At 41.0% G+C, this 18,396-nt stretch overlaps 1 protein-coding gene across 1 annotated transcript in view; it reads right to left on the bottom strand.

The window, feature by feature from the left end:
- Nucleotides 1–18,396, bottom strand: part of slc22a23 (solute carrier family 22 member 23) — a 26,996-nt gene extending 8,600 nt beyond the window's left edge. Inside the window, exons 1-5 of the mRNA XM_008278184.1 lie at nt 17,968–18,396; nt 15,899–16,002; nt 13,831–13,985; nt 771–957; nt 383–510 (exon numbers count right to left, since the gene is read on the bottom strand). Coding sequence (XP_008276406.1) covers nt 383–510; nt 771–957; nt 13,831–13,985; nt 15,899–16,002; nt 17,968–18,396 — 1,003 coding nt within the window. The remainder of the gene's footprint in view (nt 1–382; nt 511–770; nt 958–13,830; nt 13,986–15,898; nt 16,003–17,967) is intronic.

Below are 18,396 nucleotides of genomic sequence, written 5' to 3'. Positions count from 1 at the left end.
TTACTGACTGCTTCTAGTCAGACTTTATTGATCCTCCAGTGAAAAACCTCTGATCTAAATAATGATCTAAAGGTGATTGCGTATGTCTTTGATTGCAATCGCATTTCATCATCGAACGATCTGGGAAGTGATGCTTGAAAACTTGGGCACCCTTGAAAAAGACCTCTTTGAGTCGTTGCATGCGTGTCAGTGTCTTTGTATTCGATTGCGTGTTCATTTCATCACACACCAAAGAGCAGCTGCAACATAACATACTGTAGATGATGATGTAAAATAAATTGCATAATGAAGTGAATAAAGCAACAGAAAGTGTAGCATTTGTAGCAAAATGGATTTGGAAGCTTTTAATCTTGTTTACTGTCCCTCCTGAATTTGTCCTCACCTGTAAGAACTCCGCTGGGCTCCGTTGTCATGTCAACCTGGTTCTTCCTGGCGATGCGCAGCATCATGGCTTTGGATCGCCTGTAGTGCTGGGTGGCCAGCAACCAGCGCAGCGATTCGGGAAAAATCCTACAGAGTGACAGAAAGAGAGGGATAGGAAGGACATGGAGAAACAGACAAAGGATGAGAGCAGAGTATGTTGTAAGAGCAAGAAAGAAGCAGAGAGGAAAGAAGAAAAACAAGTGGAGAAAGAGAGTATTGTTTGTTAGTCAAAGCAGACTGTGCATAGTACTGTGTAGTGCAGTGTGTACTGTACAAGCCATCGCCTGGCTCAGCAAGAGAAGAATCTACCCCCCTCACTGTGGATTTCCTCTGAGGGTGGGACTCACCATACATAGGGCAGCATCAGAACGAAAGGGCTGATTATGACGATCTGCAGGACCTGCCAGTCATCCCGGTTTGGCCAATTGCGGCACAGAGCGGCCACCCCTGGCATCAGTAGCTGCCCGCCCACCATCAGAAAACTGGCCACCATGGTCATGGAGAAACGCCAGCCTGGCAAACAAAGCTCGATCCCTAAAATAAAGAGACGGAGAGAGAAGAAAGAGGAAGATTTAGTTTCAAGGAAAACATAGATTCTCTTTGTGTTGGTGCACCAGGAGGGATGAGTAAATTATGTAGAAGCTGCGTGTTTGTATGTGTCTGACAATGTGATTACCATCATAAACTACGCAGCAGCCTTAATAGCCTGAAAGAGTGTGATGTGTGTGTTTGTTTAATGGTGAAGCCACTATTGAATTTCCTCTCTGAATTATTGAGGACTCCTATTACTGATCCTTCCCCTGAGAGTGCACTAGTTTAACACTAGGCTTTTTTATGAACTTAGGATGGACTGCACGTCATGGCTTTTGAGAGGGTTCAGCTGCTCTGTGAGCGTTTGGCTGTTACGTCCCTTAATTTCCCCCCAACTGGGCTCTCATCCCCTCCCTTACTGCATGTAACATGGTACAGTCCAGATGGTCTGGCCCATATGGCAAGGTCTTTTTGAAGGTGACCATTGGGGGTGGGTGAGGAGGGAGGGGGTGGAGGGGACTCGCTAACCTGTACTGTCACTTATTATTGTGGAGAAGAAGAGAGACAGAAGGGGAAGAAAACAGGAGGAGGGAGGGAGGAAGGGAGAGATGAAAGTAGGAAGAGTAAGGGCAGAATACAAATTACTTTTTCCTCAGAAGGATACGAAAAAGTCCCTCCATTCATCAGTGGAATCACTAGAGGAATGATAATAAAGACTAGAGAGAGGAGGAGAGAGAGAAAAGCACAATGAGGAAGAAGGAGGGATGGACAAAAAGAAGAAAAGAGAAAGAGGACTAATATTTCCAGATAAAACAAAGATAGGAAAATGATTTTGTTGTAAAACAACACAGGGAGGCTGAGAATGAAAAATGAAAGGTATTACTGGAAATCCCTCTACCTCCCTCTTCTCTTCTGCCCCAGACTTAAAGGTTTAGCGTCAAAGTCTCCAAAAACCTTCCCTGCAGCAACCAAGACAGCTGAAGGAAATTACACTGACCCGTAATCCCTAACCTGTCCGTCTGCTTCCTTCTCCTCAGCCAGAAAGACAATGTGTATGGAAGCAGAACTTTCATTAAGCAAAAGTAGTAATAAACACAGTCTTTACCATCAAAAACCACCCCAAGCTTTTGCCTGAACAACATTTCCACTTTATTACAATCTATTCAGTGTTGTTTTTTTAGGTTTTGTCCATTATTTCTTTTGATCATGATTAGATTGCATTTATCAAAGTTAGTTCCACTAGTGAGGCAAGAAATACAGTGTTTCAATGAAAGTGAACACATCCAAAAAGAAAAGTTTACTTTGAGCTTCATGGGTCCTACCCTGTGTTTTTAGTAATTATGCCCTGTTCTCAGAACTCAGCCATTAACTGACTGAGGACAATTAAAGGTCCTTATAAGCAAATCTCGCTGTTTTAGGCTATTTATTTTGACAGTTTCTGCTATTATATATAGGGCAAACAAGACAGGCTACTATCTAAATGAATAGGGACAGAGCCACAACAGCAATTTCACCAGTCACTGAGACACAGAGACTGCATGTATAATTGTATAGAATCACCAGTTTGACAAAAATAAAATAAAAAAATCTAAAAACTTTGGTGATTTCTTTAAAATAAGGATTAAAAAACATTTCCCACAGGTTATACATCTGCTATGTTTCATGGCACTGCTTGTGTTGGTTGGATGTTCCCTAATTTGGACGTTTTAAAGCAGACAACACTTTTGGGGGGGGACTTGGCAGGGCATGAAACAAACAAATGCCACCATTATGGAAGCCTCCCATAGATTTCTATTCGGGATTCTTTACATATATAGTCTCTCTCTTACACTGTATGTCGATAAGAAGGGATTATTTTAATGGACACAATTTCTAAATATGTAACTCTGATAGAGTCAGGTGAGTTTTTATGGGTAAAACGAATGATCAGTGAGACAATTATCATTTTAAAACTGTAGACGTGTTAAATGACTAGACCTAATACAAAAGAGGTCAGTCATGGTGACAAAGATAGAGAGAGTTATGTAGCTCTGCAGTTTCCCTCCACTCTGCAGAGCATTTTTAGCATCTTTTAGCCTGAAAAGCATATCAACAAGCACCTGTGCACATCAAACGAGCTTTGATTAACCCACTGTGCCCAGCAACTAAAACATATTAGGTGTTATACTTTCCAAATCCACGAGTACGTAGAGATCAACACCTGTGTTGTGATCATATGTCAGTGTTGTGTTGACTGCTTGTTCTGCTGCCCCCAAGTGGTCAAAAAACAATGACTGCAGCTTTAAGTGGTATATTTTTTATGCGCATTACATGATTGATTTTAAATTTTGTAGCTGGTTCTACACACAACTTTATCTATTTTATAAAACCTTGCCTTGTTGGATAAAGATTCTATTTAGTAAAAATACCAGAAGTTTAATTTGCTAATCTGCAATGTAAACCTACCAGATAAACGTAGTGAGGAAAACATACAAAACTGCCTTCTCAACTGTAGCACAGCATCAAGTACGTAGTCACATGTACTTGGTTACTTTCCACTGCTGTCACCCGGTGGTACCTGTATCCACAGCAGTCAATACGATCAAACAGAGTCTCACATACACACACAGCAAGAAGAAAACCAAGTATACGATGGCAAAGGCAATGCATCCTTAAAGCTAGTGCACAAAACAAAAAACACTCCCAAACTGTCAGGGGAGGCGTCCTGTCCCGCCGACTCTATAGGGATATCAATACACACACATACACACACACACACACACACACACAAACAAGCACACACACGCTGGCAAGGACCTTTTGTTCCAGCTGAGTGGGAGAATGGTTCTCCTTGTGCTGATTATCTCACTGCCCCCCCTGTGGGCTGATCTTCCTTCACTCCACTTTCCCCCTCTCCCACCCCTCCTCTCCTCCCTTTCACTCATTTGAGCTGAAGTGGCTCCCTCACCCTCTGTAAAACCACCATCCCCCACCTCTACCCACCATCCATACCCTCCGTCTCCTCCTCCTCGCGCCTCCTCCTTTCACCAAGCAGCTTCTCCTCTGACTTAACATCTGCAAGTGAACAGTTGCAGCGGGTTTGCAAAACAAAAGCTATAATGGAAGAAAAGAAGACTAAAACAAATAGAAGGCAACAAAAAGCAGCTGATCTAATGGTCAGACTAATCTTTGATGACAAATGGCTGACAGCAGCAGCCACACACATTTTCTGTTGTTTACTGCTCCCTGGCTAACCTTGCCTGGGGCATGAGAACAGAGTGGAGGGACAATTGGCTTTCTAACAGCAGGAGTTCAGAGTGAGAACCACAGTCTGTGTTTATGGGTAAAATGAAGATGTATAGCTGTTCAGCTGGGGACAGTAAGAGATATGCACTTTAGATTATAGACAGGGGAGAGATGTAGTGTCGAAAGAATTCACCAATGAATCAATAGGGCAGTCTATGGAAAACTAATTGCCAGTAACTTTCATTATCCATTATTTGTTTCAGTAATTTACTCCACAGCCATGGAAGGAGCTCTGTTAGCTACGTGTTAGGGTCAGCAATTAACTTGGTTTTGTGTGCCAGGATTTGCTAATTGCCACTAAACAGAAGAACAGCTGAGAATATTGAGTATGGTTCAGAAGTGTCTGGTCACAAATCAAAGTAAGAGATCACCAAAGCTACAGTGCAATACAGAGGTGAATGCACACCTGTAAAAAATCACTAAGGTGTCCTACCTCTCAGCCTTGAATTATTTTTTTTTAGGTTGAACAGTAGAGTATTTCCTCTTGTGTCATGCTTTTATGACCTGTAGCGTGGACAACTGCAATGCACTCTTTATGGGCCATACAAAATGCCTGTTAAAACCAACTCCTCTTGGAACTTAGCTTTGGCCCAACAGCGGCCATGGCTCAGGTGGTGGAGCAGGTTGTCCACTAATTGTGAAGTTGGCAGTCTTGCCCCTCCATGTGCCGAAGTGTACTTAGGAAAGACAACGCCAAGTTGCTCCCAATGGTAGGTGCCTTGTTTGGCAGCTCTGCCACCATCAGTGTGTGCTTGTGTGAATCTGTTCTTTTTCCTACTGTTTTAAGTAAACTTGTATATATGGAAAAGGATGCAGCACGATTGGTGTGCAACCAAAAATCATAGTCATAGTACCATTAATCAGAGCCACAGAGGCCATCCTCCTAAAACGATGTCATAGACAATGCACTACTTACACACTCTACCTCTGGAAATGCTTTAGACTCGGCTATCAATGCAAATTTGAGTTCCTGGTCAGACAGCACAGACAGTGCCATGAACATTTAAAGACACCTGATGAATATTGGCCAGTTAAGACCAAGATTAATTTGTTTGGTTCAAAATGCATAATCTTGACAGTGCAGCACAGAGGTGGGAGTGTAACGATACAGGGCTGCATGAATGCCAAAAGTATTGTAGAGAGGGTATTTATAGATGCCACCATGAATCCCTGTGGATAAACCAAAATGCTGGCTGACAAGAAAACTCTCAATCTGCAGAAGCTTGACAAAAGAGGAATATTCCAGCATGAAAACCATCCAAAGCACACCGCCAAAATCTCACTAGAGTTTTTTTTGGTTTTCTAAGAAAGAAAAAAGTAAAATTGATGACCTGGACAAGTATGTCGCCTGACCTCAATCCAATAGAACACGAGTAGAGTTATATTACTCCTTGAGGAAAGAGCAACTGAAAAACATGTTTCTGAAGATGGCAGAAAAATTCTCCAGTCTGTCATAAAAACATAAAGGTAGACATGCAGCATCTTGAAGAAAATCTATGATTTGACTCTCAGTATTAAAGAGTAAACAGACCTTTGTTGCACTGAGTTCCTACTATGGGGTCCGTACTTTAAATACAGTAAATTTAATCTGTTAGTTTTTAATTTTGCAAGAGTGCAAATTCCCTACCTCATCAGCTATGAAGTAATGCAATTACTGTAAGGTAATACAATTTTATTACTGCATACTGTCTTACAATAGAACTTTAGGGAAATACAAATGAGTGTACAGATTTTAATGGAAATCAATCCAGAGGCTATTTCATGTAAAGCTGCAGATGTCAATCATATGATTGCACTTCTGGAAAAGCTGTAAAATCACCAAAGTCACTGGTACAGGTCTGTGAACCATGAGTCCTGGAATGTCACAAAATGTTGACACTGAGGCTAAAAGGATTAGTTGAAAAACAAATTGACAGTATTTTCCATAATGACTGAATAGCTGCAGTTACTTTCAAATAACGATACCGAAGACTCCACAGTGTGAAGATTTGTGGCTCTGCTTTACTTAATGTTGTAGGAAACTGACTGTCTCAGACTGACTTATGAATTGGCATTATGAGCCATGCTTCTACAACGGGAAGATTTTCTGCTTTTTCCTGTCATACAATTGTTAACTGTACAAAATAGATTTGGACGGATGATCAGACCAACAAGCAATGTGAAGACATCACCATAGGCTCTGCAACCTTGTGATAAGCATATTTTTGGCATTTTGTAGACTAAACAAAATTAATCAATAATGAAAAAATCTTCTGTTGCAGCCTTAGGGGATGACTCTACAGAAAGGAGGGATGGGAAACGGTTAGAAGGTTTGACAAGGGCACAGCATGACAGCACTATTCCCCCACTGAGTCAGCATAAGTCATCCCCTTCAGCTCATAACAACACACACACACACACACACACACACACACACACACACACACACACAGCCAGTTACATACTGTATATACTCAGTGTCTCTGTCATTACCTACAAGTCTCTGAGGAATAGAGACAGAGAGGAGGAGGCAAAGATATTAACCTTGTTTCACTGCTGTAAAAGCAACTGCAGTCTCCTTCTTTTGGGCCCATGTAAACCTCATTCAGTAAAAATGTTTTGAGTGCCAAACACTTGAAAGGGGCACTGAAAATTCTGTAGTGTGCTAGAGTTGCTCTAGCAAGTCTACTGGGATTCACACCGTGTACAATGGATTCAAATGTTGACCCAGTTTATGGGAAAAACGTACCAAAATGTCTGTATAAACTTCTCAAATGACTGCTGCAGAATAATCCACTTTTCTGCTGCAGTATGTTGCACACCAGAACTGCACTAAAATCGTTTAGGCGCATTCAAGTCAGACCTGCGGTGTGTCAGTACAAGGCATAAGTCTCAAATCCAGTCTAGTCCAAGTGTTAAGTCTTGAGGAGCAAATTACAAGTAAAAAGTCTGTCACCATGAAGATGACCAAAAATCTGCCAAATCCTAAAACACCGAATGATTTCTTTCATCAAAGGTTCAAGTCTTTCAAAAGGTCTAAGTCAAGTCTCAAGCCCTCATTATCATGACTTAAGCAGACAAAAATAGATTTCTGACCACCTCAGGCTACAAAACAAATTCTAAACACTGAACACTTTATGTTGATATTCCAAGTTTTGTTGTCAACAGTTGTGTATTTACACATCTAGTAGATACATTTTGGAACTGGATTTCTGTCCTCAGGGAGATATCTGTCTCTTTAGCTGCTAACTGCTCCAATTTGTTGACAGATAGTGTATGAAACTTTTACAGAAAACAGCTGCCAGCTGTGGATAGAATTTGTGCAGTTAGAGCAATGAGACTGAACAAAACTTGATGGCTAGAAAATCCCAACATTAAATTGAAGTGCTCTGTAAAACTCACAGTCAGATTATCGTTCTCTGTGCGTTATTTACTATGGGCTTTCAAATACAAATCTTTGGTCATCTGTAAAGTAGATGTATTATTTAGTAAGACCACTTTAAGTATGATTTAAATTCAAATCTACAGTTCTGCTACAGCATCCTGTTTCTCCATTTTTTAGAAGCAGACGTTGGGAATATATTGTGTTTATGGATACATAACTAAGAAATACAGTGGTTTGACATGTCTCTTGAGATTCTGTTAACACTGTGTCTCATTGGAACAGTTGTAACTGACTCCTCTGAAAAGCCATTTTTCACTGAAAGTGAATATTTATTACTCTCAAGAAAAAATTCAGTAGACTAGTGATATATCTTTGTATACTTTCTCTCTCAAGTCTTTATGTACATTAGACAACAGAAGTGAATACAGTTCTGTGAAATCAAGTAACTCTGAATTATATTATTTCTCAAGAACTACATTACTTTAGAATTGACAAGTATTTAAAAATAAAGCCTCAAAGTAGAAACTTAAAGCATCAAAATGGAAAACAGCTGTAATTCCACTCAGCATAATTGTATGAGCGGAGTAATAAAATAAGCTGTGAACGCCATACGTTTTTTAGTTTTAGACTTAAGGGCTGTGTCTATCTAGATCTCTACGCCATGGCTCCAAATGGGAAAGAGTTTTCAGAGGAACTAAAAAATCTGAATGTGAGACGTTACAATTATAAAAAAACGGTACAGGAAGATCAGCCACCAATCCGAGGAAACACAGTTGAAGCATTAATCAGGAGGTATAACACAAACCGTGGTACCACTAATCAGAGCTGCGCTGGTTGTGAGGTAATCAATGCAAATCACAGTTTCTGTGACAGCTGAGATAGTGTGAAGAACAGTGTATGACATCATACTCCATGGATGGTGTTCAAGAAAAAAAAACAACAACAACAACTTTGTTGCTCTTTGACCAAAGTTTTCACTTAAGTTCAGGAAAATAAGCTTGATGAATGCTGGGACAACATCCTGTGGTCAGTTCAGATGAGGTCCAGCATGTTTGATATAAACCTGGCCAGGACTACTGCAGTGAATACATAGTCCTGACAGTGAAGCACAGAGGTGGGAGATGTGATGAGCTACATGAGTGCAAAAGGTGTTGGGGAGATAACATTTACAGATGGCACCATGACTGTCTGTGGATGAACCAAAATACTGGCTGACAAGATGACTCGCAGTCTGCAGAAGCTTGGCAGAAATATTCCAGCATGATAATTATCCAAAGCACACTGCCAAAGTTCTGACCGAATATGTCACTTGATTTGAATCCAATAGAACACTTTTGGGGTATTTGAAAGGGAAAGCAACACACCCTCTCCAGCAAGAAGCAGCCTGAAGAAAACTGTCACCTAAAAATGGTAGAAAATCTCTAGAATTTGGGTATCTTCCATTCGAAAGAGGATTGAGTCAGTCCACAAAAATAAAGGTGAGCATATAGAGTACTGAAATTATAAAAGATTGAAATCTAATAATTTCATTTTGTTTAGCTCCTCCTGTGATGCTTCTTTTTTTAATGCAGTAAATCTAAAATATGAATTTTAAAATGTACATTAGAGTAAATACTCAGCAATGTTAAAATTACTGTTTTTTTGTTTGTTTATGTGATATTGCGCATTCTCACTTCTGTTGGATACTGTATATTCTTTCTTTCTCAAGCTTTTATCCAAAAAACAATATTTTACAGAAGAGGGTGCACAGTGGGCAGCCATGTTTGCAATACTGGATTAAATTCTGTGAAAGAAAAACAAGAAAAAAGCACGAGGAGAAGGAAGCGCTATACCAACAGCTCCCAGAGGACAGCCCCGAGGTAGGTGCTACATTACAAACTAATAAGCTTGTGCAGAAACAACCAAATATGCACACAACAAACACACACAAGAACACATTTACATTAGCAGAGCAAACTAAAGCTTCCTCTGGCAGCTCCAGTGGAGTTTATTATGCAGCGTGTGCTGCAGAGAGATAACCAAACGATGAGAGATTTCAAATGAGCCTCAAGAAAATGAGCGAATGAGGTTCTGAGTGCTGGTAGTAATAAAATGGTAGTGTGAGGGAGGCAAGGAGGAGGAGGGCGGGATGAATGGGGTAGAGGACATTCGAGGCAAGCATAGATGGAAAATGCAAAGGGCCAGAGAGCTGCTGGATTTAGAAACAGAAATTCAGTCCTGCATTTAGAGTGGCAGAGGGTGACAGGAGGGTAAGATAAGGTAGGCAGAGAGAGTATTTCTGTGGGGAGACAGACATGATAATACAGATGGAACAGTGCAACCACAGCACATACATATAAATACTGTACAATCATCCATAATACAGCATATGCGCACTTGCTTATTTTTTGCATTTCTCCATGCAATCTCCTTCCTGATGCAACCTATTTACCGCTCAGTAGTCTAACAGACTTCGCAATTATGTGCCTCCGTTGTGCTTTGGCATCTGTTTTTAACAATACTGTTTTAGAATACTGAGACATTTTCCATTGTTTTGGAGCTGTACAACAGCTCATTGGGTTTGAAATGAAACAAGACTTTAGGACTAAAATGCTAGCTTTCAGCTTTAATTTGAGGGGGTTTACATCCACAATGGGTGTAAAACAGCTAACATTTTTTTAATACACAGTCCCCTTATTTTGGCACAGTGGAGCCGGATAATGACACTTAACAAACAGATAAAGCACCCATGGAGTTTTTTATGACCCTGGAGGAGTGTTCTTGACTGGTTAGTTCAGTTCAGTCACATGAGCTCAATCCACCAGTTCATTTGTTTCACCTGCTAAAAACACACTGAAGGCAAAAAACCCTTAAACAAGCAAGAAGTGTAGAAGGCTGCAGCACAGGCCTGCATAAGACATTGTCATGGAAGCAACTGATATCTGTGGGTTTGAACTAAACAGAAGAATTTGACAACATCCATCTATCCATTTTCTATGCACTGCTTTATCCTCTGTAAGTCGTGGGAGGCTGGAGTCTATCCCAGCTGACTTAGGGTGAAGGCAGGGTATATGATGGGCAGGTCACCAGTCCATCACAGGGCCACAGAGTGACACAAACAAAACAAGCACACTCACATTCACACCTATGGACCATTTAGTATCACCAAGCAACTTATTGCCTGTCTTTGGACTGTGGGAGGAAGCCGGAGCTGACAGCAGCATTTTATAGGAAAATTCACCAAAACTACAACTCTGCTCTTATTTTGCAATCTTTTACTCTTCAGGTAAATGATAATATTGTAACTGCCAGAGTAGTTGGTGAGCTTCAGGAATACAGTGGTAGTGATACTAAAATGAGCAGTCAGATGGTCTGACAGATTGTAGACACGTTTAACATGTTATGTAAACCAATCTGGGTGTAAAACTAAAAGCGGGTGCACTCATGTCTTCAGTGATGTGTCTGCACAAAAAAAACTGTGAGCATACAGGTATGGTAAGTCAAAGGTAAAACAGAAGATTAATCTGTGAACTTCCATGGATGACAATACAGTGTCCTTTTTTCTGTATTCCAAATAAGATAAGAAAGAATTCTGGCAGAATTGCAGCCTCTTTGATTGCCTGACTGCTCTCATTTCTTGCCTTGCGAGACCTCTTTTAGGTTATGTTGTCATCTTCCTACATCTTACAGCCATACCATCCTAAACACACTTAATTTCACAAGCTAAATACACTTGGCGGTTAGTCGTATTATTACTAACAGGAATTAAATCAAATCTCCCAAAATAAGCCCGTGTGCAATCAACTAGAATTCCCCATTAAAATGGCAGCGACATTTAAATTCATCCCACTTCTCCAGTTACTTTTGGCTCCTTAAGACTGAGAGACTGTATAAACAAGGCTACAGTGCTCATCTGATGTGGATGTAAACTCTTTGTTTGACTGTGTACAGTATCTTGGCCTGCTATGTTGTCATACATTTTGCTGACTGTGTATAAAAACTGTTAGTAGTACAGTGTTCACTCAGTATGGATGAGGAAGGACAGCGCTTCAACCTCACAGTCATTTCTTTTCATTTTAGATCTGATGACCTGGATTACAGAATCAACAAAACAATGAGTCACTGCCAAACTACAGACTGACAGAACTGTGTCTGTCCTGCAGGGCCACTACTGTACCTCTGTTGGCAAACGGTAAAAGGAGAAAGAAGGTAGAGTAGTGACTGTTTCAAATTCACTGTCCAGTCTGTTTGTAATGAGGAAAAAATGCAAATGGAGTTTTATTGCAGCTTATGTGTTGGTACAGTATGCATTCAGTGTCTGAGGGTGTGTTTGTAGATCTTCACGAGTCGCTGTGTGGATACATGTTTTTTACTGGGATAACAGTGTGTCATAGTCTGTTACAGAATGAGTTCACTTCAAAGAGAACCCGTCTGTAGCAGGGAGTCTGTTCTTCCTACTGTATGCATCTACACCTCACACAAACACCTTTTTTGTTGCACTTCAAAGTGCATGCAGACAATCTGTTCTCTCGGCAAATACACATAGAAGCGCGCGCACACACACACACACACACACACACACAGAGCTAATTATTCAATCGCCAACTCTGAACGCACAAACAAGTAAAACATTGAAAAACTGCTGCATGTCAGGAATATTTCTTGGCAAGTAGACTGTAAGAATACAGGGGAAAAATGACTGAAGTGTGTGTGAGTGACAGTGTCTGTGTGTCACATGAATAAGGAAACGGTAGTGACAGAGGAGGAACAAACATGCCTCAGGTGGTGTCCAAAGTTTTTATGCTAAGAAATTTTTTCTGAACACTGTAACGTACCATGTACGAGTAATGCAAATATTGTAAAAAATATAACTTTGGTCAATTATTTCACAGAAAACCAAGCATGTTGACTTCTTTTGTAGTGAAAAAGGAAAAAATGAAACGAAATGAAGAACAATACACAGTATTAGTAATAGAATTTGCATATAGATAGTAAAACAATTTCTAGATAGATTACAAGCAAATTATATCGCAGCACTATGTATTAAAATCGGCTATATACGGTATATTTCTTGGTTACTGCAATCATTCTGTGTTTAAAGTCTATGATCTCAATGTCCCTTTGTAACTCCAACTGATGCTCCCATGATCTTATACCAGCAGTTTCATAAAAAATCCCATTCCATTCTCAAATTCACAACTGTGTCACTCAGATTTAAAGGCCTCAAAATACAACATTACTTGTGTTTTGTCTACATCACAGATTAAATCCAATTCTCTGGAGTCTCTCGGCAGACGGCTCGGGGCATCCATTTTGTTTGTTTGTTTTCAGAAGCAGTTCAGCTGAGATTTATCAGGAACCCCCGCTGAGAAGCACAAAACCCGCCCCGCTGCCCAAGCTCAAAGTCTGCCCTCACTTCACGCATAATGTATGACTACTCACTGTGGCCTGAAAGAGAGAAGAGGCCTACAAAGGGTGACAAAAAGAGAGGGGGTAGCAGCGAGGAGAGGGGGCAGTGGAGAATGCAAAGGGGGCGAGGACATTCTCTGGAAAAATGAAATCATTATGTTTGGTGTCAGTGTGACCACCTTGTCCAGTGACGCTTCTGCAGAGCCCCAGAGGGACGGGAAGAAAATCTTTAGAAGGGAAGAGGAAGAAACATGCCTATTTTTGCATTTTCTGGGCAAAATTCTGACTGTTGCATTGACTTTTTTTTTTGCTGTGAAGCGTGTATTTTCAATATCATCTGTGATAGTGCAGTTTCTCCCTGAGCATCTCATACAAGGGTTTTCCAGATATTTTATTATCTCTATACAGTATATAGAACATAATAACAAATAGTAATACTGGGCATAATTCTACGTGTTGGTTTCTCCTGTATTCATAAGATCTACTGACACTGTTTAAATCTTTCCAGCCTTTCATCTTTAATGATTGCTGTTGGAAACATTTCTGGCCCTACCTGTAGAGAATCATGACTGTTTTTAGGTGCAGCTGAATAATAATATCCAAGGTTCAGACAATAAACATCATAAAATCACGATAGCATATAGGTCAAAAGTTTTTTGAGAGAATGTATAAGTGACTTCTTTGTTCCCTAAAATGTTACCGTCTATGTCTCTTCCAGGGTTTTATACTATTAATACTAAACACAGCAAAAAGCAGAGCAAGAATGAGGAAATCAAGGAGCAGGAAAGCAGAAAAAAAAAGCAGACAGAGGAGAGGAGGAGATGAAAGCTTGTACTTACTGAGCACGTAGAGGGAGAGAGCGAGGCCCGCCAAGCAGAAACCCTCAAAGAAGCGCAAGGTGCTGAACATGGTGACATTTACAGAGAAGGCAACACTCAGACCAAACACCAGCATGAAAAGCACCGAGAGAATCAACACCGGGTGCCGACCAAACCTTTGAGACAGAGAGAAAGACAAAAAGAATAAGAATCAGCAAAGACTTAAAAAAAAAAAAAAAAACTGTCACAAACTGGGAGAGAAACATCTGATGTGTAGTCGAGCGAAAGAGATCATTGTACTCATTGTTTCCTACAGACTCAGAAGACTTCCTGGTCTAAGGGGGGTCAGTGGGTCAGTGGGTCAGGTCAGGGCTAAGGACTCGCTGGCCCGCATATTTCTTTACATTGTTTCCATGGGTACTGATCCCTAGCACAATGCAGGGACTTTTTTCCCACGATGCAGCTCAGGTAGCTCACAAACTGCAGACGTGATCACAAAGAATTTGATGGAAAGGGTCAGTTTGCCCAAATGCTGATAGTTTGGATGTCCAGGTTTTAAGATACTTCTTTCTCCGCTACAAAATTCGTTACACATAACTTTCTCCTGGTAGCTGTGGATTAACCTCAGACTTCACTCTGAACACCTCTCCTTGGAACTACTAACAAATTGTCCCTACTAAGACAGTTGCCAGTATGGATTGTATTACGAAGTGGCAGTGACGCTGTTTCTGGGATGAGATCTAGGGATGGCATTATTGGCCATCTGATATTTGCTGAGATATTTCAGTCTAGATCATCTGACCAGATGGCCAATAATGCCATCCACAGATCTCATTCCAGAAACAGCGTCATTGTTGCTCCATAATGTAATCCACCTTAACTGGCAACAGTTTTAGCTGGGACAGTTTCTTGGAGGTTCCAAAGAAAAGTGTTGATCTGGGCTCAAATATGTCAACGAATATCACATATCAGACAGATTGCCCTGAAATGTGGTACAGACGTTAATTGTCACAGAAGGATGAATTCTAATGACTTGATTCCTTGACTTAGAATCAAGTGCTACCATTAAGTATGTCTTACCTAGTGAAATATCTAACATATCTACTATAAAATTTCAATTTAATACAAATTTCTGGGAGAATAAATTTGGTTTCTACATTTAAACATAACCCCGCGACCCCAGTGAGGATTAAGTGGTGTATAGATAATGGCTGGATGGAGTTAAACATAACAGTCAGAGGTTAAATTTGTCCATAACTTTAGTTTATAAACTAAATACCTGCAAAACTAATGACCTTCACACCTCAGTCTGTCTTTTGAGTCTACTGTGAATTAGCAAATGCTAATTAATTGTATTAATTAATAATTTGCTAATTAGCTTTTAATCAGCATAAAAAAGTCCATTCTCTAATTGAGGTGAAGACACAAATATAAGAAACAAGTATCTCAAAAGCTAGAAACCCACAGCTAATTGTGCTGTTAGATACCACTAGTGATGAGAATATATGCTCTTTGTGATGTTGGTGAACTGATTTAGCAACCTTTGTTGTGACAACATTGTATTCTTCAAGTTAACTGAAGAGATATGGGAACACAAAGACATGCGACAATATCTAACAATGCAGAAAACAAGGTGTAAAGAAGGCACTGTTGATTGACATGATCTAAACCATTTTATTTGAAGGTAAAACTGAAAGTGAAAGCCAAATGTGAGTAATAATCCTGTGTAGGCTACACTTTGGATGGTGTCTAAATGTTGAAGCGGCAAGCAAGTCTGCAAATTGGAAAAATAATAATCATAATAATAATCAAATTGGATAGGTGTTTGGGTAATCATTTTTCTTTTTCTCTTCACTTCACTTGCTTTTCCTGATATGTTTGGCTATCCTGGAGGTTTACTTTCAGCCTGTTTGATTGCTCATATTTCTTGCCACATTGGGCTTCTCTGTAGCAATGTTGCTGTATTCCAAGATCCCTGCAGATCATTTGGTGAGTGTGATGTTTTCATAACCACAAAATCAAGATTTGAGTTGTAAAACTGGAATTATCCTCTAAAACTAACAAAACAGAAATGGAGGAGGCGGCGTACCAGTCAGCCATGACACCCATCACTAGGTAGCCAAATATGGAGCCCACAAGCAAAGAGAACTTGGCAATGTGAACCTTCCAGGCAGAGTCACACACCAGGTTCCACTGAAACAGACAAAAAACAAGGAGAGAGGAGCATTAGTCTACTGTTCAGAGAAATCCACCCACAACAAGATAAAAGGGAATTAAACATCTCGACCCGAATCACTTATAATATGAAAGCTGCACAGAAACAAAAAGAAACGTGGGCTTCTCTCATCAGAATTCCGTCAAACTCTATTCGCTCTATGACTCATTGTGTTGATAATTCATGAAGTCTGATGAATGTGCAAACATTCTACGGACGCTTTTGAAATATTGAATACGTTCATCCTGAAAGTAAAAGAGAGAAAACGCAAGCATATATGTGTGTGTGTGTGTGTGTTTGAGACAGAGAGAGAGAGAGAGAGAGAGAGAGAGAGAACAAGCAGCATGTGTGGGAATGTGGGCGCGTGTCTATAATAACAGAAATCAATAGTTTCCCACTCTTTCCTCTAAGCCCATGGGTCAGTGCACACGCCACTGCAGCTCTCAGCATCTGAAACTCAGCCAAGGACACATGTGGAAGCACGATGTGTACTCCATGTTTGTGCACAACCCTGAAAGTATCTGCAAGAGCCCAGTGGACCGATTCAGCTGTGTTTGAAAATAGTGTTAGTGTGTAACAGGAATTTACAGAACTCCCTGCTGAGCCTCCAACTGTGCAGAAACAGCAGAGAGGAGGGAGTAGAAGGAGACAATTATTGGTTATGCCTGATGATTTTGGTTATGAAATGGCCACTGGTGATGTGCAGTCAGTGCACGTTTATTTTGTACAGACTATTAGCAGCAACGCTATTTGAGAAAACAGATGTTTTTCATGCACATCTGCCAGAGCTGGGTCAACATGACTGTTAATAGATTTTCAGTGGAATGGTGTAAGGATGTGACCATGCAGTTTTATCATTTTTCAGAATTCTGTTGCCTTAATTTATATTCCAAGCAAAGATTTGTTAATTAAAGTTTTGTACTTCGCACCAGTGGAAGCAGGATTATCATGTACTAAGCCCCTGCTCCTTCCACTCTCTATGCAGGGTGTAGTTTTGCTGTGGTAGAATAATACCTGGTCTAACTACCTGGTTCTCAGTATGGTAATGAAGCCATTCATTTATTAATTGTGCTCTGTATGCACAAACCTGAGGCAGCTAAGGCTACATCTGTATTATGACCCAAGGACCCTCTTCAAGATCGTGCCTCATAATTAGGTTAGAGATCATGTGAAGGCTCTCATTATGTAAACAGATACTGTGCTTTAGTTTTGCATATTAGGGGGAAAAAAAATCATCTAATTAGCCTAAAGCAGGTGACACACAGTCATCTAGTTCAGGGCAGGGATGCACTAGTCCTATTGTTTCTGCTTGATCGGTCTCTACGCTGATACTGAGCTTTTACAACAGACTGGATATGACTAATCCACTGTACATACAATTCTTTGGCATGATAATTGTAAAAAATAAAAAAAATCAGTTTAGCTGCAATGAGCTTGATTTATTAAGTCACAGTTTTTAGCTGCAACCCATAACTTCATCAAAATGAGTTCCACAAAATGTAGTGTTCGGATTTTTTAAAAGTTTTTTTTTAAAAGAGGGTGGTAGCATCAGTGCATCTCTGTTCCTCTCTGTTAGTTGCCTTACTCAGCCTTGCAACTGTATTTTGCAGTGATTTAGTATTCAATTGCAATATCTAAAATGTCTACAACTAGTTTGATTAAAACTGCTACACTGACTTTAAACATAACACCCAGCTCCATCACACACATGCACCAGCACGGCTCCAGCCACCAGCTGCTGTCTCTCTACGCTCCATACGCACAGTCCTCTCACATTGAGGTCAGTGGGCAACTTGTCAATCAGCTGTGTTTGCACTTGCGTTTCAGACTCTGCACTGTTCTGACACTGGCACTGGAGCCGAAGGGATGATGGTGATGCTGAACACTGTTCTTTCTTCCTCTCAGAGATAACACTGTGGATCTATCTGCTGCTCACTCGTTACCTTGGTAACCACATTCTGACTAAGTCCCGTCTGCAGCTCCAGCCTCCACTCCTTGCAGGCGCACAGCAGACCGCTGCCGTCCCCGTAGCCCTCCACGGTGCTGTTGCCTTTGAGTTGCAGCGCGGGCGCGCCGCTGGTGGCGGTGACCGGCGGGGACGACACGGTCCAGTTACTGTCGTTGGCCAGAGGTTGCACACACGTGCCATTGGGTTGCGCCAAGAGGAAATAATCCGAAAACTGGCTAAAGCCGATGAACAATGCTGGTATCCAGGTCAGGACCACGAGCTGCTTCTGATGCTTCCCGAAGCCCCCCAGAGACGGCAGGACGGAGCCGTCGATGTGCGGCAGCAGCCGGGGCGCCGGGTGCTCCAGCGGGGTGAAGCCGTTCTCCGGCGGGTGGTCCTGCGCCTCCGGCCGGCCGGCTGCCAT

Source organism: Stegastes partitus, unplaced genomic scaffold (genome assembly GCF_000690725.1).
Source record: "Stegastes partitus isolate 25-593 unplaced genomic scaffold, Stegastes_partitus-1.0.2 Scaffold118, whole genome shotgun sequence".
Lineage (NCBI taxonomy): Eukaryota > Metazoa > Chordata > Actinopteri > Pomacentridae > Stegastes > Stegastes partitus.
This window is presented reverse-complemented; position numbering and strand designations above follow the sequence as displayed.